The sequence below is a fragment of the Geotrypetes seraphini genome, chromosome 1 (assembly GCF_902459505.1).
Source record: "Geotrypetes seraphini chromosome 1, aGeoSer1.1, whole genome shotgun sequence".
Classification (NCBI taxonomy): Eukaryota; Metazoa; Chordata; class Amphibia; order Gymnophiona; family Dermophiidae; genus Geotrypetes; species Geotrypetes seraphini.
Window position 1 is genome coordinate 351,199,818 of NC_047084.1, and position 24,804 is coordinate 351,224,621.

Here is a 24,804-nt window from a genome sequence, read left to right on the forward strand (position 1 = left end):
TCTCTTCCAGGGAGCATAACCGACGTTCTGTCTTCCCCCGTTTTTCCCATAGGGGGTCGTCTCCATCATTTTTGTCATCAATGGGAGTCAATCACCACAGACCTTTGGGTCCTTACCATCGTAAGAGAGGGATACTCTCTTCATTTCCAACGGGTCCCCCCGGACCACCCTCCAAGAGAGTATCCTTCCAACTTAACGCAGACCGCTCTTCTCCTCCATGAGGCTCAGGCTTTGCTTCGGCTTCGGGCCGTCGAGCCGGTCCCGTTGGATCAGCAAAACCGAGGGTTTTACTCCCGGTACTTCCTGGTCCCGAAGAAGACGGGCGATCTGCGGCCCATTTTGGACCTTCGAGTCCTCAACAAGTTTTTGGTCAAGGAGCGGTTCCGTATGCTGACCCTTGCCTCTCTCTACCCCCTCCTCGAGCAGAACGATTGGTTATGCTCTCTGGACCTCAAGGAGGCCTACACTCACATCCCGATTCATCCGGCCTCCCGCAAGTTCCTCAGATTTCGGGTGGGACATCTACATCTGCAGTATCGAGTGCTTCCATTCGGCCTTTCCTCGTCGCCCAGAGTCTTCACGAAGTGTCTGGTGGTGGTGGCCGCTGCACTCCGGAACATGGGTCTCCAGGTGTTTCCATACCTCGACGACTGGCTCATCAAGGCACCGTCGGCTCCAGAGGTCATTTCGGCGACCTTGACTACAATTTGTTTCCTGCAGAACTTGGGCTTTGAGATCAACTTTCCCAAGTCACATCTTCAGCCCACTCAGTCTCTCCCCTTTATCGGGGCTGTCCTGGATACCATCCAACTTCGAGCATTCCTTCCTCCTCAACGCATGGATGCTCTTCTTCTACTCTGCCAGTCGGTGTCTTCTCGCCAATCCATCTCAGCGAGACACATGAAGGTCCTCTTGGGTCACATGGCATCTACGGTTCATGTGACACCTTTTGCCAGACTACATCTCAGAATTCCTCAATGGACCCTGGCATCTCAGTGGACTTAGGTGTCCGACCCGTTGTCCCGTCACATTGTAGTCACTCCTGCTCTACGGCAGTCTCTTCTCTGGTGGATGACCTCTTCGAATCTATCCAGAGGTTTGCTGTTTCACTCTCCTCCCCACCAGAAAGTTCTCACGACCGATTCATCGAACTATGCATGGGGAGCTCATCTGGATGGTCTTCGCACTCAGGGGTTCTGGACCAGTGCGGAACGACTCCATCAAATCAATCTTCTGGAGCTCAGAGCCATCTTCAATGCTCTCCAAGCTTTTCAACATCTGCTTCACGACATGGTGGTCCTTATTCGCACCGACAATCAGGTCGCCATGTATTATGTCAACAAACAAGGGGGCACGGGCTTGGCCCCTCTTTGCCAGGAAGCTCTTCGAGTCTGGGATTGGGCGGTCCGCCACAACACCTTCATCAGAGCTGTCTACATTCAGGGGAAAGACAACGTCTTGGTAGACAAATTGAGTCGTCTTCTCCAGCCTCACGAATGGACGCTCCACTCCGACCCCCTTCATCAAGTCTTTGCACAGTGGGGGACGCCTCAGATAGACCTCTTTGCAGCCCCCCACAACTTCAAACTGCCTCAGTTTTGCTCCAGGATCTACACTCCTCATCGCTTCGAGGCAGACGCTTTTCTACTGGATTGGGGGAATCGCTTCCTATATGCGTTTCCTCCTTTTCCTCTCATTCAAAAGACTCTGGTCAAGTTGAGATCAGACCATGCCACCATGATTCTGATTGCTCCTCGGTGGCCCAGACAACCTTGGTTCTCCCTTCTACTTCAACTCAGCAGCAGGGAGCCAGTACTTCTTCCAGTGTTTCCTTCACTATTCACTCAACATCAAGGTTCACTACTTCATCCCAATCTGCAGTCCCTCCACCTGACAGCTTGGTTCCTTTCAACATAACTCCTCACCAGTTTTCTCAAGCAGTGAGGGAGGTCTTGGAGGCTTCCAGGAAGCCTGCTACTCGACAATGCTATTCCCAAAAATGGACTAGATTCTCTTCCTGGTGTATTTCCAATGCCACGGAACCTCAGCGAGCTTCCCTTTCTTCTGTATTGGACTATCTTCTACACCTATCTCAGTCTGGTCTCAAATCTACCTCCATACGAGTCCACCTGAGTGCTATTGCGGCTTTCCATCAGCCTCTACAGGGGAAACCTTTGTCTGCTCATCCTGTGGTTTCCAGATTTATGAAAGGTCTTTTTCATGTCAACCCTCCTATCAAACCTCCTCCTGTGGTTTGGGATCTCAATGTTGTCCTGTCTCATTTCATGAAGCCTCCGTTTGAACCTCTCAACAAGGCTCCACTTAAGTATCTCACCTGGAAGGTGGTTTTTCTGGTGGCCCTCACGTCTGCTCGCCGGGTCAGTGAGCTTCAGGCCCTAGTGGCGGATCCACCGTTCACTGTATTCCATCATGACAAGGTGGTTCTTCGTACTCATCCAAAATTCCTGCCTAAAGTGGTCTCTGAATTTCACATCAACCAATCCATCGTGCTTCCAGTGTTCTTTCCAAAGCCTCATTCTCATCCTGGGGAAGCTGCTTTGCACACTCTGGACTGTAAACGTGCTTTAGCTTTCTACTTGGATCGCACAAAGCCACACAGAACTGCTCCTCAACTTTTCGTCTCCTTTGATCCAAACAAGTTGGGACGACCTGTATCGAAGCGCACCATCTCTAACTGGATGGCGGCTTGTATCTCTTCCTGCTATGCCCAGGCTGGATTATCCCTCCCCTGTAAGGTCACAGCCCATAAGGTCAGAGCAATGGCAGCCTCTGTAGCCTTCCTCCGATCGACACCGATTGAGGAGATATGTAAGGCTGCCACTTGGTCCTCGGTTCACACATTCACCTCTCATTATTGTCTGGATACTTTCTCCAGACGGGATGGACAGTTTGGCCAAACAGTGTTACAAAATTTGTTCTCTTAAGTTGCCAACTCTCCCACCATCCCATTGGGGTTAGCTTGGAGGTCACCCACTAGTGAGAATACCTGCCTGCTTGTCCTGGGATAAAGCAATGTTACTTACCGTAACAGTTGTTATCCAGGGACAGCAGGCAGCTATTCTCACGTCCCACCCACCTCCCCTGGGTTGGCTTCTCAGGCTAGCTACCTGAACTGAGGAGACACGCCCGGTACATCGGGCGGGAAGGCACTGGCGCATGCGCGGTGCGGGCATCTCGAAACTTCTGAGTTTCTTCAAGCAAGACATGCTTGCAAGATGTCCGTATCGGGGCTCTGTCGGATGACATCACCCACTAGTGAGAATAGCTGCCTGCTGTCCCTGGATAACAACTGTTACGGTAAGTAACATTGCTTTTTTTTCTATCCTTTCTTCACAACTGACCTTGAAAATAGGAGAGAATTTTTGTCTTAACTTTTTAAACATTTTTTTCATAAATGTGTGGCAAAAGTAATTAAGTTTTGATTTTGATGACCTGTTTTAGGTTTAACTTTTGAAAGTCTTTTTTCTTGTGTGTTTTCATAGGTTCGTGGTTTGTCAGCTTTTGGAGTAGAACTTAATTTCTTGGTTGAAGAGTATGCTGGAAGTAAAGGTAGATTCCCCCCAACCAAGAGAAGAGTAAAAAAATCTGTGTATGTTGCAACGATTGAAAAGGGACAAAGCCTGATAAACTCCTTGATTGAAACTGGGCGAATTGGCGATTTGGGACTTGTTGTAATTGATGAGGTTTGTAGTTATATACAGCTGTGTGTATTTGACCTGTCAAAATATGCACAATATGGGTCACCCTCTGGGTGAAATATAGATCTATGTCGGAGTGCCTACCCCCACCCGCGTGGATGAAGATGAGTATCTATATTTAAAATAAATTATTTAAAGTATTTAAATTATTTAAAGCATGAAACATTGAGTCCGATGACAACTTTGGGTGCCTGAATACTGTATGTTTAAAAGTTTATTGGCATACAGGCGGTACCGCTGAGGTCTATAAGTATAATATAAGCACAAGTTTAATAAGACTCTAATGTGATTTAGTATTAGAGAATGACACGGTGACTGTTACCCACGGCTAGCCGTGGTTAACCCGCAGGAACAGAGCAAAAGAAAGATTGGTAGCCACAGGTATGGGGACAAGACCATTCACCACCCTGTAGGGCAGTGAATGGCTTTGTCCCTGCAGTAAAGTATCTGCCGTGCGTTGCCTCCCTTCCCACCTCTCCCGGTCAGCAGCTTTCCTCACAATCGCGTGGTCCAGCAGCCCCCTCTCTTTCCCGATTGCTGCGGTCCAGGCATCTCTTCCCTTTGTTGGGCCATCTCCCTCCCTTCCTGTCACCTTCGCAGGCGCTTTTCAAAATCGAGGTTTTCTTTCTGAGCGGCCTGGACGCCATAGCCTTCTCACAGGTCGCGTGCGACTGCCCGGAAGCTTCTTTTCTGATGCAACTTCCTGTCCAACTGGTTGGCTGCTTGTATTTCCTTCTGCTACGCTTAGGCTGGTCTCTCGCTGCATGGTCGGGTCACGGGACATAAAGTCTGAGCGATGGCGGCTTCTGTCGCTTTCCTCCGGTCCACGCCAATTGAGGAGATCTGCAAGGCTGCCACTTGGTCTTCGGTTCATACCTTCACTTCTCACTACTGTCTGGATACTTTGTCCAGGAGTGACGGCCAGTTTGGCCAGTTGGTTTTGCGTAATCTGTTTTCCTAAATTGCCAACTTCCCTCCGTCCCTTTTTGGTTAGCTTGGAGCTCATCCACATGTAGAGAATATGCTGCCTGCTTGTCCTGGGATAAAGCACAGTTGCTTACCGTAACAGGTGTTATCCAGGGACAGCAGGCAGATATTCTCGCAACCCTCCCACCTCCCCGGGGTTGGCTTTTTTGCTAGCTTTCTGAACTGAAGACCACGAGGAGGGGATGCGCCCTCTAGTGGAGTGGGAAGGCACACACACATGCGTGGTGCAGCACCAGCAAACAAAGGGGCCAAATAGTTAATTCATAATGCTACTGTAAATTGCTGTGCCGATTATAGGAGGCATTGAAAGAAAAAAGGAGAGGGAAGCTGCGGAAAGGAGTTCTCTTTTTGCAAGACAATGCACTTGCTCACAAGGCTGGCAAAATGATGGATATTTTGACACAGTTGAGGTTTCAGTGCATAGACTATCCACCCTTCTTACCAGATCTTGCCCCATCTGACTATTTTCTGTTTCCAAACCTTAAAAAGAGTTTGAAAGGGTTACAGTTTTTGAGTGATTCGGAGGTGATTGTAGCAGTGGAGCAGTATTTCAGTGACCAGACATCAGAGTATTTTTAGGAAGGGTTATAGAAACTTCTGACATGATGTGCCAAATGTGTTGAACTTCCAAAATGACTTTGCCATAACTTCTTGTGGCAATCTCATAAAATTGTCACTAGATGCCAGGGCAGTCATTTTGAAAGTAAAGCCAGCATGGGCAGGAGCAACTGAGGATCACTCCTGTTCTGACTACACTCTTAGAATGCCAGGGATTGTGCAGCAGGTCCATGGGGAGCCCCCACAGGTGGGAAAAGGGGAAAGGAGGAGAGGATAGGGTAGGAGATTAAAAAAAAACAAAGTACAAATTTTCAGCTTTTACCAAAAACACATGGTCAGTTTCTGCTGAAGTTAAAAACATGGCCATAGTCTTTTGGCCGAAACTGAAACCAGGCAGAAAACTGATTTGGGGTCAGTTTTGGCATCATAATCGAAATCAAAATTCGGTCTGCCTCTATTTCCTTGCTTGCAGGAGCATTTTTGAAGTACCTATTGGTATCTTGGGATGTCCAGTCTTGTCAATAATAAAATGATGATCTTAATAAATAGGCTCTGAATTGCACTAATGACCACTGTCATCTTTAGTAATGAAACAAGTATCTGCAAGAACCTTCAGCATTATTACTAAATGCAAGTGTATTGGTTCACAATTTCAGTGACATGTGATAACGCATCAGTGATGCTGATTTATTTCTGCTATGATTTTTTTGTTATGAACTATGACAGTAATTTATCATCTGTATTTTTGTTTTGTTTGTACAGTTGCACATGCTTGGTGAAGGGAGTCGTGGCGCTATACTGGAAATGACTTTAGCAAAAATTCTTTATACTAGTGGTAAGTAACTTATATACTGTCACTGCACCTGAAGTGATTTTAAGTATACTTACTATATTTAAATGTAGTTCCCTTTGAGCTACAGCTGAAAAAGGTTTAAGCCAAATCCAAAATAAGAAATGAATACAAAAAATGGAAACAGCTTCACATTTGTGTGTATTGTGAAAACTATTTACATTACACAAACAATAGGTTTTCAGTTCCCCAGACTTTGCTATCAAAAGCAAAGTAACGCTTCACTAAAAGAATTTGCTTGAGATTATAAATTTCTGTAATAATTTCAAATGGTTTTTTTTTTTAATTCTTTATTCATTTTAAAACTTTCAAGTGTACAAAAATTGCAACTCAATAATATAGATTTAAACACTTGTACATCTTATCATTATATCTTATAATTGGAAATATAACCCTCCCTCTCCCATCCTGAAATCCCTCTAGTAATTTTTATTTTTCATATAATAGAAACCCTCCCCCCCCACCCTTATCTTACATATTAAATATAGAAATATTAGAAAAATGGCATCAATCATGACAAAAGGACATTAATGGTTCCCAAATTTTAATAAAGTTTTTATAATTTCCATTTTGCACCGCTATTGATCTTTCCATTCTGTATATGTGACAAACTGAATTCCACCAAAATTTAAAATTAAGCCTACTATGGTCTTTCCAGTTATTAGTAATATGTTGAATGGCTACTCCGGTCAAAATCAATAAAAGTTTGTTATTACACATTGATATCTGACTCTTTTTTCTCACAGACATACCAAAAAGTACAGTATCATAAGTTAATGCTACGTGATTTTCTAATAAACAATTTACTTGATCCCAGATTGAGTTCCAAAAGGCTAAGATATGGGGACAATAAAACAAAAGATGATCTAAAGTCCCTATATCCAGATTACAATGCCAGCATCTATTAGACAACGAACTATTTAACTTTTGCAATCTAACTGGGGTTCAAAAAGCTCTATGTAACAAAAAAAACCAAGTTTGTTTCATAGACGCTGACATTGTACATCTCATTCTCCAAGACCAAATTTGTGGCCATTGAGATGCTGAAATATCATGCTTAATCTCAATGCTCCAAATATCCCTAAGAGTATTTTTAGGCTTTTTTTAACCAATTCACTAATAGTTTTATACCAATGTATGGCCTGATGTCCCAGAAAGTCCGCCTGAAAACATAAAAATTCTATACTAGGTTGAGTATTCAAATTTTTCCATTCAGGGAACCCTGCCTGAATGGCCTGCTTCAATTGCAACCAACGAAAATATTGTGATTTGTGAAGCCCAAATTTATGTTGCAATTGTGTAAAATCCAGCAGCTTACCATTAGTAATTACATCACTTAAAGTTCTGATTCCTGCAATTATCCAATGTTTCCAGACGATCTTGAAACCGCCAATTTGAATCTTGGAGTTTAGCCATATGGATTGATTTGTTGGGTTATTAATAGTAATTGCTGTTAAATTACTGATAAATCGTAATGTTTTCCAAGTATCCATTAGAATTCTATTTTTTTTGTACAATCTGGGCATCTTGATACTGAGAACATGAGAAAGATGTAAAGGAAACATGAGTCGCCATTCCAAATATAACCAATCAGGAGTATACTCAATGAGATCCGGGAGGACCCAATTCATACCTTGACATAAAATATAGGCTTGATGGTACCTATAAAAGTTTGAAAAATTTACCCTGCCCTCTCTAATTGTTCTTTGCAATGATGCTATAGCAATTCTCGGAGTTTTACCAAGCCAAATAAATTTTATAATAATCGAGTTCAATTTTTTATAAAAAGACCCATGAAAAAATACTGGTATCATACTCATTTGATAACAAACTACAGGTAAAATCATCATTTTAACCGTTTGGACTCTCCCCCACCAAGACAAATGTAATGGATTCCAGTGCTCACATAATTCTGTAACCTTTTTTAACAACCTTTTTTCATTTTCTTTTACAGTCTCATCTACTGTATTTTTAATCCATATTCCTAAATATTTTAAACCATCTTCCTTCCAAACAAAAGAAAAGGAATCAAACATACTTTTTAAACAATGTACATTGAGTGGAAGAAGTTCAGACTTATTCCAATTTATTTTATATCCTGAAAATTTACCGAACTTGTCTATCAAATCTAACAAACAAGGAATGGAGGAAACAGGATTTCTCAAATATAATAAAATATCATCTGCATAAGCAGAAAACTTATATTCCCAATCATTACGAGGAATACCCTGTATCCCCTTTGCTTGATTAATAGCTAACAATAAGGGTTCTAATACTATATCAAAAAGCAAAGGAGATAGCGGACAACCCTGTCTAACTCCCCTATGTAAATGAAAATGATCTGACATTTTATTATTGATATATATAATCTTGCCATAGGGGAGCTATACAAAGTCTGAACCATTTGAATAAATCCTGAACCTATACCAAACCATTCCAAAGCTTGATACATGAAATCCCATTCCACTCTGTCAAATGCTTTTTCTGCATCTAAAGATATGGCAAAAGCCGGTTCATTCATATTTTTAGTTAAATTTAAAGTGTGGAATGTCAATCTTGTGTTGCTAGAAGAATGTCTATTCGCAATGAATCCAGTTTGATGTACATCAATTATATAAGGGAGAGCCTTAGCCAATCTCATAGCCAAAGTTTTAGCCAGTAACTTTCCATCCACATTGATTAAAGATATCGGCCTATAGTTTGATACCAAAGTAGGATCTCTATTTGGCTTAGGTAAAACAATAGTTAAAGACTCTGCCATAGTACCTGTAATACAACCTTTATTTAGTTGAAATTGATATAAATTTAATAAATAAGGGAGTAACGAATTTTGAAATGTTTTATAAAATTCTACTGTAAAACCATCCCCACCTGGAGCGGATCCAACTCTAAGAGACTTCAATGCAGTTTCTACTTCTTTTAATGATATAGGCTCATCTAATCTTCTTTTTATATGATCAGGAAGTTTTGGACCCACTAATAAATTTAAAAATTCCACACCACTTTGAAGTTTATCAGCATAAGACTCGGAAGAATAAAAATCTTTATAAAAATTAAGAAATTGACTTAAAATATCATGAATATGAGTATGCAAATTTCCACTACTATCTTTAATTGCTATTATTTTTACTTTTCTTTTTTTTGCTTTAAGATAATTTGCAAGTAATCTTCCTGCCTTATTGGAACTTACATAATACAAAGTTTGCTAGGAAAACAAATCTTTCCTCGCCAATCTTTTAAGAGTTCTTGTAAAGTATCTTTCTGCCAATTACTAACTAATTTAGATTCTAGAAATTTAATTTCATTTTCCAGATCAGTGAATTGTTTAACCAATAGTTTTCTAGTATGTGCCGAATAAGAAATAATATGACCTCTCATAGTAGCTTTAAAAGCATCCCACAATATTTCAGTGTTAATATCCACTATATTATTAATTTGGAAAAATTCAAATATCTTTGCCTTAAATTCTTCAAGAAAAACTGAATCTGCAATCAGGCCCAGATTCTCTAAAAGTGCGTCCCGATTTTAGGCAGCTGTAGGCATCCTACAGCTGTCTAATCAGCCAATCGGGATGCACGTTTTTTTAAAAAAAATGCTCCCCAGGCAGGCCGCCTATATTGAAGGCGAGGCCCGCAAGACACCTAGGCCCTGATTCTGTATAGGACGCCCGGGAGAGGCGTCCTATTCAGAATCGGCCTAAACTAAACCCCGATTCTGTAACCGGCGTCCATGTTACAGACGCGGGTTAGAGAATCGGGTTAGATTAGACACGGCCCGCTACACTTATCGCGGCAAGGTATCTCTCTGCCGCTATAAGTATAGCGGGCCGTGGCCCCTGACCGATCACTGGCAGGAGGGTGCCCAAACCCTCCTGCCCGAAGACGCACCCCCCCCCCCGACACTACCGACCGCCCCCTCCCGACACTATCGACCGCCCCCCCCCCCGACATTACCGATCCCCCCCCCCCGACAATATCGGTCGCTGGCAGGAGGGTGCCCAATCCCTCCTGCCCGAAGACGCACCCCCCCCCCGGCGCTAACAACCCCCACTCCACCAAACCTGTTCTTACAGATGGGTCTTGCACGTCGAGCAAGCAGGCACGCCTTGTCGAAATGAGGCGGGCCCGGCCCATCCCGCCGAAGCCTAAGGTCTGATTGGCCCAGGCTCTAGAAGCCTGGACCAATCAGGCCTTAGGAATAGCGGGTCCGCCCATCCCTACTAAGTCTAAGGTCTGATTGGCCAATCAGACCTTAGACTTAGTAGGGATAGGCGGACCCGCTATTCCTAAGGCCTGATTGGTCCAGGCTTCTAGAGCCTGGGCCAATCAGACCTTAGGCTTCGGTGGGAAGGGGCGGGCCCGCCTCATTTCGACGAGGCGTGCCTGCTTGCTCGACGTGCAAGACCCATCTGTAAGAACAGGTTTGGTGGAGTGGGGGTTGTTAGCGCCGGGGGGGGTGCGTCTTCGGGCAGGAGGGATTGGGCACCCTCCTGCCAGCGACCGATATTGTCGGGGGGGGATTGGTAATGTTGGGGGGGGGGCGGTCGGTAGTGTCGGGGGGGGCGGTCGGTAGTGTCGGGGGGGGTGCGTCTTCGGGCAGGATGGTTTGGGCACCCTTCTGCCAGTGATCGGTCAGGGGCCACGGCCCGCTATACTTATAGCGGCAGAGAGATCCCTTGCCGCGATAAGTATAGCGGCTGCGTTTACTTACAATGTAAACCAGCATTTTGCTGGCCTACATTTTTAAGCTTCTCATCTACTAGGGAGACGCGTAGGGCCGCCTAGGTTCAGCCTAAGGCCCGCCTAAGGCCCTTAGACGAGCTTAGGCATCTTGCGGGTCTCCCTAGGCTCCCGGAGGCGCCTTCAGGCCTGCCTGGGGAGCTTTTTTTTTTTTTAAAAAACATGCATCCCGATTGGCTGATTAGACAGCTGTAGGACGCCTACAGCTGCTTAAAATCGGGACGCACTTTTAGAGAATCTAGGCCTCAGTGTATTATCAAATCTCCAGACTGATCTATTTATTTCCTGTTTATCTAAACTACATTTAATCCATACCCCTCTATGATCTGACAAAATAATTGGATCAATGGAAGCTTGTAACACCTGTTTTACCATTGAATTTGAAACCAAAACATAATCAATTCTTGAAAAAGATTTATGAACTTGTGAAAAAAAAGAAAATTCCTGATCATTAAAATGAAGAATTCACCATATATCTTTTAAATCACAAGAATTTACCAGATTTTCTAACCCTAAAGATTTTATATTTTTACTTGGTTTTTTATCCATAAAAGGATCCATTACAGCATTGAAATCTCCAGCTACAACTAAATTAGAAGCAGCCAGTGGGAGTTTTAATTGTTGTAAAGATTTAAAATAATCATTTTGATTCGAATTAGGGGCGTACACATCAATCAAAGTCAAGGTATTATTTCCCATTCTCATTTCCACCTTAATCCATCTTCCTAAGGGACCAAACTCCAACATTTTAAATGAAGCTGAACATATATTACTTATTAAAATAGCAACCCCCGCTTTTTTTCTAACTGCAGGGGTGAAAAAACAGTGCTATACCCATTCGCCTTCGAGTCTTTTTGATTCAACATCTGAAAGATCAAGTTTCAAGTTTATTAGTATTTGATTGATCGCTTATTACAAACTAAGCGATGAACAATTTATTTAAAATAAATAGAATTTTCGAAGTACAACAATAAGTTGAGTTATGATACAAACAGACAAAACAGACTCACATGAAACATAAGGAAAAAAAACCGGGAGGGAATAGTTACAATATTTAATCTTTTACATAATCTAAAAAAAGAAGAAGAGGGGGCAGGAAAAAAACATGTGGAAAGGGAGTGTGAAAATTGGATAAAAAGTAATTTTAAAAATAGAAAATTAAATATAATACATTTTTAAACGTTAAAAGCATCTTTAAATAAAAAAGTTTTTAAAATGGTTTTGAATTTATTAAGATCTTTAACTTCTCTTATATAAAGTGGTAAATTATTCCAAGTTTGGGGGGCCATTACAGAAAATATATCTAATCGTCTGGTGCCAATTATCTTCAAGGATGGAATCATTAATTGTCCTTGCGATGAAGAGCGGAGGGATCGTGTTGCATTGTAGGGAATAAGTAACCTATCTATGAATTGTGGTTCATGCGTAGTTAATGTTTTAAATACTAATAAGGAGATTTTGTAAATTATACGTTGGTTGATAGGCAGCCAGTGTGAATCAATAAGGAAAGGAGTGACATGATCGAATTTTTTTCCGTTATGAATAATTTTAACTGCGGTGTTTTGTATTATTTGTAGTCGTTTCCTTTCCTTTTGGCTAATATTCAGCAATAGTGAATTACAATAGTCGAGCTTGGCAATCACTAAAGAATGAATTAAAATATTTAATGATTTGGGTTCCAAGAATTTCGACACAGATCGAATCATGCGCAAGCGATAAAAACAACTTTTGATGCGTCTCTTGGATAAAGTATATATCAGCTTTCTGTTTTTTTCAAGAAAGTAAGCATTTTTTTTCTTTTTACAGGATGATTGAGACCATTAACATTAAGGTAAAAAATTTTAGTCTCCATTATATTTAATAATTATCCAAAAATCTCTTCTCAAATGTAAAGAATGAATAACAAAATAAGTCAAGATTAGATGCCATTTTCCAAACCCTCCTCTTTAGAATAAAACACTTCCCCCAATTATTATCATTCCCCTTGTTAATCCCACCCATCCCCCCCTAAATAATGACATAGATAACTTGGAACCACACATATAAGTACAGATGAGTCCAGAAAATTTCCCAACAGACCACAATATTAACACAATATTATAATATATTAATATTTTTATATAATTCTCTTATTATTATTATAATCCAATCCTTAAATACCCATCAAAAACCTTAATGACCAAATTCCCGATCTATATAAATCTAATTGATCTAATACGGAGATAATATTAAAACTATCTTGCTTGAATAATCAAATAACTAATTATTTTTAATATCCTTTAACATATAATATTAATATGTATAAAAAGGAGACAAATTGTAAATCTATAAGTTACTCATAATGATATCAAATCGCTTCTGCTCATATGTGCACAGTAACCATCCCCTTTAAAAGTGTGCAGATGTTAATTAATAAAATTTCCATCACTAAGGTCATATTAATTTGATTCATATTAGAATTAAATATTCCCTAAAGAAAATATACTCTATACCAGGGGTGCCCAACGCGTCGATCGCGATCGACCAGTAGCTCAGGAAGGCAACTCGAGTCGATCGCACTCGTGTTGCCGTCCTGATCTACGGGCCGATCAGCCTTCCTCTCCAGTGTTCTCCCTAGGGCCTTTTAGCTGGGCGGTCCGCCCAGCTGTCATCTGCCGCTGCTGAACATTAAAAACAAAAAACCGGCTTGGAGATTTCAGCCCCTAGCGAACTTATGCTCCGGGCTCTAACGTGTGTGTGCCGGCTTCTCTTCGCTTCCCTCCGAAACCGGAAGTTATGTCCGGGGGGAGGGGGGGGTAGAAGGGAAGCCGGCATGCACATGTTGAGAGCCCTGAAGCAAGCGTTCGCTACGGGCTAATGCGGGAGACAGGTTAGTGAAGCATTTGTTCTTGTTCCTGCCTACTTTCTGTTTCCGCGAAGGCAGGACCCGGCAGCATTTCCCCCAATAGGTTGATCACGATCTTGGGCTGATCAGCCTTCCTCTTCCCGACGGCAGAATTGACGTCGGGGAGAGGAATGCTGGTTGGCCGAAGCAGGGAGAGCTTGGGGCCTGTTATTGGTGGTGTTTAGGTCCTGGTCCCCGATGGTAATGGCAGTGGCAGTGGCTTGGGGAAGGGCAGGCAGAAAGAAAGAAAAAGGGCAGGCAGGGATACAGAAGGAAAGAAGAGAAACAGAAAAAAATGAAAGGGAGGCAGAGAGAAAGAAAGGGCAGGGAAGAGGAAGGAAAAGTTGGGGGGAAGGAATGAGGTCTGGAGGAGAAGAAGCATACAGGCTAAAAGAAGGGAAGAAAGATTGTATGCACAGTCAGAAGAAGAAAGTGCAACCAGAGACTCATGAAATCACCAGACAAGGTAGGGAAAATTATTTTATTTTAAATTTAGTGATCAAAATGTGTCTGAATTTATATCTGCTGTCTATATTTTACACTAAGGTCCCCTTTTACTAAACCGCAATAGAGGTTTTTAGCGCAGGGAGCCTATGAGTGTCGAGAGCAGCGCTGGGCATTCAGCGCAGCTCCCTGCGCTAAAAACTGCTATCGTGGTTTAGTAAAAAGGGAGGGGGTATATTTGTCTATTTTTGTATGGTTGTTACTGAGGTGATAGTGCTTAGAGTCATATGCTTTGACCTCTTTGAAAAACCCTGGAATAGGAATGATGATTAACATTTTCTATGCATACAGTGTGCTTTGTGTTTTTTTTTTAATTTTATTGTTGGTAGATCATTTTGACTTGGTCATTTAAAAAGTAGCTCGCAAGCCCAAAAAGTGTGGGCACCCCTGCTCTATACCTATCAATGAGATTCAGTGAAAAGCAAATTAAAATTTAAATTAAATATATTGAAAGATTAATTCTTATGCAGAATGAGTTCAGCACTAGATCAAGGATAAGATCATTTTTGAAAGAAAATTCCTCAGTGAAAGTTCCTAATGAGTCATATTCCTTTCGCACAAATTTACTCATCCAATTTATCAGGGATTCATAGTTATAAACAGAAATGGAGTCATAAAACTCAATATTCCACTTCTTCTTTCTCCTCTCTTCTTCTATCTTCTTAGTCATACTTCGATAATATATTAAAATTAGAATTTCAGGAGCCATATGGGATGAGCAATGAGACACAAGGAATGCAAATCATCTCTTAATATGCAGTAAGCACGTCATATGCCAATCAATTATATATGTCCTTCCCTTATACAAGAACCACAAATTTCAAATGTTTTAATATATTGGGTGTAACCATTTGGTTTTGGTGCTGAATTTTATTTCTAGAGCTGTGTAGAAGGCACTTTATCTCCTTGGGCATATGAAGTAGGTGCCACATCCACTGTGTACCTTAGCCATTTTTTCTGCATTTTCTATTGGGCATCTCTAGAGTCTGCTCATGGTTTTGTTTTTTTTGTGTGTGTTTTGGTGCTCAGAAAGAATTATACAAAAAAGTCAAGAAAGTCAGTCTGGGAACAAAATAACTCTCCAAAACTTTAACATAATGAGATAAAATTTGGCATGTTAGGAAATAAAACAGTAAAAATACATCACTTTTTTAAAAAGTGGGCAAAATTGCACCTGGTCTAGAGAAATAAGCCTTCCCCCCCCCCCCCCCCACACACACACCCATAAAATGGTTTAGCACAATTCTATCGGAGTTCCAAATTTACATTACATTAGTGATTTCTATTCCGCTTGTACCTTGCGGTTCAAAGCGGATTACATTGGAAGAGAGCTGGACATTTCCAGGAGGTTGCATTACATTGGAAAATTGCTGGTACAGGTTACAAATTGAGGATTCAGATTACATTACATTGGAAAAAATTACAAACTTTACAAAGACTATCAGCCTTTAGTATGTTGAAGCAAAATTGATTCAACATACTAAAGAGCTTAAGGTGAAAAATACAGTAGCAGTTAGGAAGTCCTTTCTATCTGGCTATCCTTATTCTCTATTCTCCCAACTCCCCAAACGACCCCCCTGCACAACCTGCCCCACCCCAAAACTAACCTACCCCAAATTTGCCATCCTGCAAATTTCCTGTACCACCAAAAACTACCTCACAGCTGCCATACACAATCTGTTGCAACTTCTAAAATTATTACCACAACTATCCCACTACTCAGCATGCTATCCCACCCCCCTAAATTACCTCCATACATCTGGACCAATCTCTTGCAAACTGCCTTCACTCAACAATTATCCATCCCAATTGCCCCAACACCCTGCAATTCTCCCTACCCCGCAGAAATACCCTGCTATAACCATTCTACCCCAAACGTCCCTCATTAATGCCACCTCATTTCTTAAACTGTCCCATACCTAAACAAATGTTCCCCACAACTGCCCCATCAACTTACAAACTGCCCCACACCCAAAAAATATTCCCATGAAATTGCTTCATCCACCCAAAACTGTCTCTGCAACTGCCACAGTACCCTGCAAAGCCTCTCCACCCTCACAGAACTAGTCCCATTACAACTTCCCTGCAAACTTGTCGCACAGCCCAAAAATATCCCTTTATAACTGCCCCATCCATAAAAAGTCCTCTGCACCTACTCCACTAACCCACAAACTGCCACAGCACCCTGCCATCTGTCCCACTCACAAAAACTACCTCTGCAACTGTGTTATTGCACCACAAACTGCCATACTTCAAAAACTACTACTACTTTTCATTTCTATAGCACTACTAGACATACACAGTGCTGAACATCAAAACATAATGAAACAGTCCCTTCGCATAAGAGCTTACAATCTAGTCAAGACATGCAAACTGGACAAGAAAGAGCATCTATACACAGTGCTCAGGTGGGGAAATTACAGAGGGAATAATAAGCAGATGAGTTGGAGTTTAGAATAGAAAGCAGCTTCAAAGAAGTGGGTTTTGAGTCTGGATTTGAATACTGCCAGAGGGCTCCAAGTCAGGCAGTTTGTTTCAGGCATACTGTGCAGCAAGATAGAAAGGATGGAGTCTGGAGTTGACTGTAGAGGAGAAGGGTACAGATAAGAAAGACTTACCTGATGAGTGGAGTGCCTGGAGGGGAGTGTGGGGAGAGATACTGAATTGCTACAGAGCAAATACACTTGTAGGTAATTAAGATGAGTTTGAACTGTATGCAGAAATGGATAGGAAGCCAATGAAGTGACTTGAGAGAGGGGTAATGTGGGTGCAGGTAATGAGGTGGGCAGCAGAGTTCTGAACAGATTGAAGGAGAGAGAGATGGTTTAGCGGAAGGCCAATGAGAAGCACTACCACTTCATAAACTGCCCTACCCCAAAGCTCATAAAACTAAAACTAAACTAAAACTTAGTTTTATAGACCGAGTCATCAACCAAGAGGAGCTCGACTCGGTTTACAATAATGTAAAACATAATACATAATTTTGACAAGAAAAAGTAGACTGATAGTTAATTTCCAAAATGTTTAGCAAAAAAAAGATTTTAGAACTTTCCGAAATAAAGCAAAAGAACCTAAACTTCTTAATGTAAGTGGTAAAGCATTTCAGAATTCAGTTAATTTAAAAGCAAAAGAATAACTAAATCTCTTAAAGGTTTTTTTTTTACCACTGAGAGAGGGAAACTACTTACAACTGCCTGCTACCTGCCCCACATCCTAAAATATTTCAAGGCTACTAACATTTATGTAGCTTTACCATCCAGCAATTGCCCTTCCCCCTTAACATAGCTCCTGCAAATACCCCACAACCCCACATACTGTTCCAACCTCCCTAAAATCCCCCCACCCCCACCCCACTCCACAGGCATAGCTCATGCAGTCCCACACAAAATACACAATAGAAATACACACACATGCAGAGAAGCTAGTGAGAATAGTATGAGCTATATTCTGCATGCTTTACCTACTTGCTTTTTTTTCCAATACATTTGTTCATTTTCTAAATGTTGAGGTTAATATCTATAAGCCTTTTTTGTGGCATGCATTCGGTGTTGGTGGCATAAGGACTTTTTTTTAATGCCAGCAACAGTAATGCATGTATGAGTCTAACTTCTTTTTAGGACTGTGCCAGGTACTTGTGATCTGAGATGACCACTGTCAGAAATAGAATGCTGAGCTGGATGGACCCAGTAGGGTCTAGTAGGGCAACTCTTATGTTCTTTTATTGCCAAAAGTTAAAAGTTGTTCTTGTACAATCCCTCTGGAGGCTGAACTCGTGGGATCTTGCATCCTTTGTAGCCTCAGCTGCAGGGCTAATAAATTTGTTCCCTCCCCTTCAGGCTATCTGCCTGGGAGTTTCCTGTCCGTTTGTTCCTGCAGCCTCGCTGCATGGGTGAAATCAGTTTCTTCTGTTCGAGATTTGTTTTTAATTAAAAGTTTTTAAAAGTATTTTTTTTGGACTTAGAAGCTTCGTTTTTGCTCCAAACTTCACAGATGGCCACCTCAGGACAGGATGGATTCATGCCATAAATGCGGCGGATAGCTGATGGATTCGCAGCTGTGTATCACGTGCACTGCGGCCTGTGAGGAGCGTGAACCGTCCGTGGATCCCATAGTGTCCTCCTCCGGGGAGGCCCTACTTTCCTCCAATTCCGCCAGAGACATGGTTCCAGCATCCGGGATGCCAAATTTGGGCGAGGAAGGCGCTTCCACAAAACGCAAGTGCAGTTCCGGGGAAAAGTCTCATAAGTCTTCCAAACATTCCAAATCTGAGTCCCGCAAATCGGCTCTGGCTGCCAGGGACTGGTTTCCGCCGGAATTTGTGGATATGATGTATCAGGCTTTCATGAAAAAGAGGGCTATGCCTGTATCTCCCTCTCAGACTCCGGTGCAGCAGTCTGTTCAGCCTTTGAATTCCAGCATGTCCATTTGCTCTCTTGCTGGTCCACCTGAAAACAAGCGACAGCTCAACGCTATTGCCTTGGTGCCTGCATCAATTTCTATGCCATTGCTGTCACATGGCTCTTCGGCAAGGTCCACTGATATGGCTTGCTTAGTGGATCTCGGGGATTCCCAGAACATTGATTTCTGCAATCTGGGAGAGGATCAGACGGTGTGCAGGCTCTTTAAGTCCAGCCACCTTCCCGAACTTATCTCTGAGTCCCTGCGGACATTGAAATTTGATTCAGACTCAGCGGTTCAGGCTGAGTGTGCCGTCATGAGTTCTAAGCTCCCGTGTTCCACGCGGACTTGGCGGAAATGCTCTTGGAGTTTTGGGAGGCCCCGGAGGGACCCCTGAAGTTGCTAGGGCCATGGCTAAATTGTATCCTATGGCATCAGAATTTTCCAAGCGCTTAGTCCCTCCGAAGGTGGATTTGGCGGTGGCACAGGTCCCTAAACGTACCTCTTTGCCCTCAGATGGAGGGGTTGTCCTGAAGGATGTTGAGGACAGAAGACTGGATTTTGTCATGAAGCGTCTTTCTGATTCTGTTATGGCGGGAATGTGAGCTGCGGCGGCCACTTCCTTTGTGACCCGGGCATATCATACCAAACTCTGGCAGGATCCTGAGGAGGTTGTCCTTCGGGACCTCGACTTCCTAGTTTCTGGAGTGAATTATTTGGCAGATGCACTCTATAATATCTTGAAAGTTTTTGCTAAGCTGGGAGCTTATTCAGTTTCTGCAAGGAGAATGTTATGGATTCACCAGTGGTCGGGTGATTCTTCATCTAAGGCTATGCTGAGCAAGTTACCTTTCAAAGATTCACTCTTGTTTGGCTAGGGTTTGGATGACCTTAAGGCAAGTGTGCAGGACCATAAGCCTAAGGGTCTTCCTGGCTATAGACCTGATCTGACCAGGGGACGGGACAGCCAAATTTTTGTCCCTTCCGGAGAACCTCACAGTACGCCGGACCCCTGCGGCGAGACAGCGTTTCAGAGCATCCTCCAGACCTCGCTTTGTAAGTGCAGTGCGCTAACAGTCTTTCAACTCTTGACCTTCTGATCCTCTCTGGCGAGGCTGGCTTTCAGCCTTCCTTCCGGAATGGCTCAAGATAACCTTGGACCAGTGGGTCCTAGAGGTACTCAGGGACGGCCTTCGACTACAGTTCTTCTGGCCGCCAGTGGACTTCTTCCTGTCCTCTCCTGAGGGAATTTTGGACAGTGTCAGCAATGTTCGCTCTACAGTGCGCCGGTTACTGGATCTGGTGCCATAGAGCCGGTCCCAAAGGACGACTTGGGCTCTGGGAAATACTCAATTTACTTCATCGTGCCAAAGAAAGACTGAAGATTTCAGACCAATTCTGGACCTGAACTCATTAATGACATTCCGAAAAAAATGGTAAAGACCCTCCTCTTCAACTAAAGGTCACCCTCAGTCTTCACCCCTCCCCCTTAAGCCCCACCTCTACTCTTTTCTCTCCTGTCTATCTTTTCCCTAAATTTCGGTATAGTCCTCTCTCAGCCTGTACTCTAATAAATTGTATTTAAACTCAAATAACTTGTATTTAAACTATACTACTTATATTTAAACTACTGCTCTTAATTTGCTTTATACTCCCTGTATTTAAACTGCTGCACAGCCTTGTATGTCCAAACATTTAAATCTATTGTATAATCTTATATGTCCAATTACTTGTAGACTGTTCTGAGCTACTGGGAGGACGGGATAAAAATCTAAATAAATAAAATAAAATAAATAAATAAATAAAATGAAAGCAGTGAATGCATTCCTGCGCGTTCCGCATTTCCAGATGGAAACGGTGCATTTTGTAATAGCAGCAGTGGCGCCAGGGAATTTTTGGCTTCCTTGGATCTCACGGAAGTGTGTCTCCACATCCCAATATTTCCAGATCATTGGAGGTTCCTGAGGTTTAAATATCTTTATTCATTTTTCAGTTTAAAAACAGTGCATAAAGGAATACATATAAGTAGTTTGAAAAACAGCACCTGCATCTATCAATAAATACATGAGAAACCATTTTCACCCCCTCCCACCCACCCTGATTCCAATGTATTCAATAAAACTTTATACCAGTACATACATGTAGTTAATAAACAAATCCTAATATAAGATCCCTCTCCCTCCTACCCACCCCCCTTCCCTGGATGTGCAAATCAAACCAATAATAGGGGAATAAACCATTTAATTAAAATGAATAAATTTGGTCAATGGACCCCATGTCAGATTAAACAATTTGTTATTACCCATTAGTTCAGAATTCATTTTCTCGTATTTATAACACAAGCATAATAAATTCCACCAAAAAGTGAAATTTAATCGGTCAAAATTCTTCCAATTTTTAGTGACCATTTGCATGGCTACCCCGGTCATTATACCAAGTAATCTGCTCTTATGTCTATCTATTAGCGGAGTAGGAGATAACAACGTCCCACAGCTTCATACGACAGCGGAACCGAACTCTCCAGGATCAAATTAATATGTCCCCATATAGACTTTCAAAAATTGAGTATCAAAGGACAATAGAACAACAGATGATCCAGTGTCCCTGTGTCAAGATGACAGTGCCAGCATCTATTAGATTTTGAACTATCTAGCTTTTGTAATCTAACAGGGGTCCAAAAACTTCTATATAACAAAAAAAAACAACAATATGTTTGGCTCATAGATGCGGACTCTGTATATCTCATCCTCCAAGTCCAAATTCGTGGCCACTGAGACGCAGAAATCTGCTGCTTTATAATCAGGTTCCTGAGGTTTCATGTTCTCGGGAGGTATTTCCAGTTTGCGGCGCTTCCTTTCGGTTTGGCATCGGCGCCCAGATCTTTCACCAAGGTTATGGTGGTGGTGGCTGCCCATCTGCAATCACTGGGTATGCTCCTACGTCCGTACCTCGATGACTGGCTGATCAGAGCTCCCTCGGTGCAGGGCCGCTTGGCGGTTCACCAAGTGGTGGTCTTTGCTGGAAAATCTCAGATAGGTGATCGATCTGAAGAAGATTCGCCTCAAGCTGACCCAGGACTTGGAATACCTGGGAGTCTGGTTCCACCTGGAACTGAACCGGGTATTTCATCCAGAAACTCAAAATCAGGAATGTAATTCGGGACATGTTAGCAGTCCCAGCACCAATGGTCTGGCATTACCTGCAGGTGTTGGGTCTCATGGTGGTGACCATAGATGTGATTCCGTGGGTGAGAGCTCACTTCCGTCCTCTTCAGTTATCCCTTCTGACGCAGTGGAATCCCCAGAGAGATGCGCTGGGGGTGCAGCTGCCTTGGTTGGCAGTGGTGCACAGCAGTATGATATGGTGGTTGAACCCGATCACTCTGAACAAAGGGCTCCCTCTGCGGGTCTTAGACTGGGTGACCCTGACTACAGACGCGAGTCTTTCCAGATGGGGTGCAGTTTGCATGTCTGTCCCAGCCCAGGGCCGCTGGATGGCAAGGGAGAGCAATTCGGTTAGCTCTGCTAAGATTTCAAGGGAGTCTCCACCGGAAGGCTGTACGTGTGTTCTCGGACAATGCGATAGCTGTTGCCTATGTCAACCGTCAAGGGGGTACAAGGAGTCCCTTGCTGGGCTCGGAGGCTCGGATGCTCTTTGCTTGGGCGGAGAGTCATCTCTTGGCTTTGTCTGCAGCTCATGTGGCCAGCGTAGACAATGTTCATGCAGACTTTCTCAGTCATCAGACTCTGGACCAGAGAGAATGCACTTCAAGATCCAGACCACTTTGGTCTTAAGGCCTGGTGCTTGAACGATCAGCCTTGACGATCAGGGGTTATTCCTCTGCGGTTATCGCCATGCTCCTTCAGAGCAAGCAGAAATCAACTGCATCAGCCTATGCGAAAGACTTGCGGTGCTTTCAGGTTTGGTGTATGGGGGTTCAGGTGGACCCTTTCGTACCATGTTCTAGACTTCCTGCAAGATGGCCTCAGGAAGGGTATGACGGTCTCTTCTCTCTGTGGCCAGATTGCGGGACTTTACTGTTTGGGTCCCTCTTCGTTCAGGAGTTTTCTGGCATCTCACCCAGACATTGTCCGGTTTTTGAGGGGGGCAGGGAGGCTGCATCCTCCCTTGCGACTGCCTTGCCCTACCTGGAACCTGAATTTGGTCCTACGCTCCCTGACTCATCCGCCTTATGAACCCCTGGATGGGATCTCTCTGACAGATCTTACTATTAAGACTGTCTTCCTTGTGGCGGTCACATCGGCATGGAGAGTGTTGGACCTTCAGGCTTTGTCGTGTAGAGATCCTTTTTTTTGCATCACGGAGTCTGCAGTGATTTTGAGGACTGTGCCTTCATTTTTTCCAAAAGTGGTTTCCGCTTTCCACGTCAACCAGGAAGTTCGGCTGCCAGCTTTTTGTTCCTTTGATTTCCAAGGCTAAAAACCGTGTTTTGCAGTTTCTGAATGTGTGGCTTATTTTGAGATATGTAGAGGCCACTAATGACTTCCATCTGTCGGACCATCTGTTTGTATTGGCGGGCTCCATGCATCGGGATCAGCCTGCTTCCAAGGCTACCATCTCGCGTTGTATACGTGCGGCCATTTCTGCGCCTGTGTGGCAGTGGGAAAGAAGCCTTCCCTTGGGATGAAGGCTCACTCTACCAGATGAATGACTTCCTCGTGGGCTGAATCTCATGCGGTCTTGCCTGAGGAGATTTGTCAGGCGGCCACATGGGCTTCCTTTCATACTTTTTCCAGGTTTAACCGGATTGATGTGGCAGCTAAGGCTGATACGGCCTTTGGCACTTCTGTTCTGACTGCAGGCTCATCGGGCCCATCCTGAGATTCGGGACTGCTTTGATGCATCCCACTAGTTCAGCCTCCAGAGGGATTATACAAGAATGAAAGATTAGGCTTCTTACCTTTGATAATCTTCCTTCTTGTAAATCTCCTCTAGAGGCTGAACTCCTGCCCTTCTGTTTTGTCCGATTCACATGTCTCCTCTTCAGTAACTGGTAAGCTGGATTACCGTCTTTGACCAGCCTCACTAAGAATTACATGTGCATTTCCTTTTGTAAGGTTAAGGGTTGGTGGGGTTCCCGGGGAGGTGCCTCTTCTGATCTTCAGGCTGTGTCTACGTTAAATAAATTTCCTATGTTTTGCAGTTTTATAATGTTCATGTTATAAGTTTGATTACAGTTGGCCTTTTTGGACATGGTTTTTCGTGTGATATTCTCATGAGCAGAATTGACTGATAGCAGGAGTTCTCTTTTTTTCTGTTTCCTGTTGTCCTAGATCTACCTGCCTTTTCTACTAACTGAACATGGGAGATGGACTGCAGGGGGCAGAAAGGAGGAAGGGAGAGAAAAATGTTACACTGGGGGGGGGGAAAGAGAGATGACTAAAGGAAGGGAGAAATACCAGATCAGGGAATAGAAGGGAAGGAGGGGTGTCTGGTAGCGCTATAAAAATAATAATAATAGTAGGTGTAGTAGAGAGAGATGCCAGATTAATGGAAGGAGAGGAGAGAAATGCTAGACTGAGAAAGGGGAAAGGAAGGAGAGAGATGTCGGATCACTGAGAGGAGGGAGGGAAGGAGAGAGATGGACTACTTGGGGGAAAGGAGAGAAATGTCAGACCATGGAAATGGGGAGGGAAGGAGAGAGAAAGGGAAGGAAAGACATGGAAAAGTAGATTTTGAGAAGAAAGCAGAAAAATTGAATAATTGAATGTTAAGTTAATGCCAAAGATAGATAGATGCAAGGCAGAAAGTGAAGAAGGAGAGAAAAACAGTCAGTGGATAAGAAAGCACTGAAAACATAGTTAAAAGCACAGAAAAATAGTCACCAGACAACAAAGGTAGAGAAAATTATTTTATTTTCAATATAGTGATAGAAATGTGTCAGTTTTGAGAATTGATATCTGCTATGTATATTGTATGTAGTGTATATGAAAAATTAATGGAAAAAATTGCATTCCAATAATTAAAGGGGGCAGGATCTGGGGAAGAGCTTGGGTGGGTCTAGGGTGGAGCTTGGGAGGTCTGTGGTTAGAGTACTCAGTTGATATTTGTTAGACTTCCCTGCTGGCACGCCCTACTGGCATTTCAAGGCCTCTGTTCATGCATGGATGTCAACGTGATGATGTCACGCATGCACATGATGTC

General features: G+C 43.0%; 1 protein-coding gene across 3 annotated transcripts in view; it reads left to right on the forward strand.

The window, feature by feature from the left end:
- The window catches only part of HELQ (helicase, POLQ like), a 202,255-nt gene that overhangs the window by 40,810 nt on the left and 136,641 nt on the right, over window positions 1-24,804 (forward strand). For 2 of the 3 annotated variants that reach the window (XM_033963804.1, XM_033963812.1), the window contains exons 4-5: window positions 3,504-3,704; window positions 6,027-6,099. In XM_033963804.1, the coding sequence (XP_033819695.1) occupies window positions 3,504-3,704; window positions 6,027-6,099 (274 nt within the window). Of the gene's footprint in view, window positions 1-3,503; window positions 3,705-6,025; window positions 6,100-12,659; window positions 12,685-24,804 lie in introns of those variants that run through there. The other variant, XM_033963820.1, reaches the window with a different exon arrangement.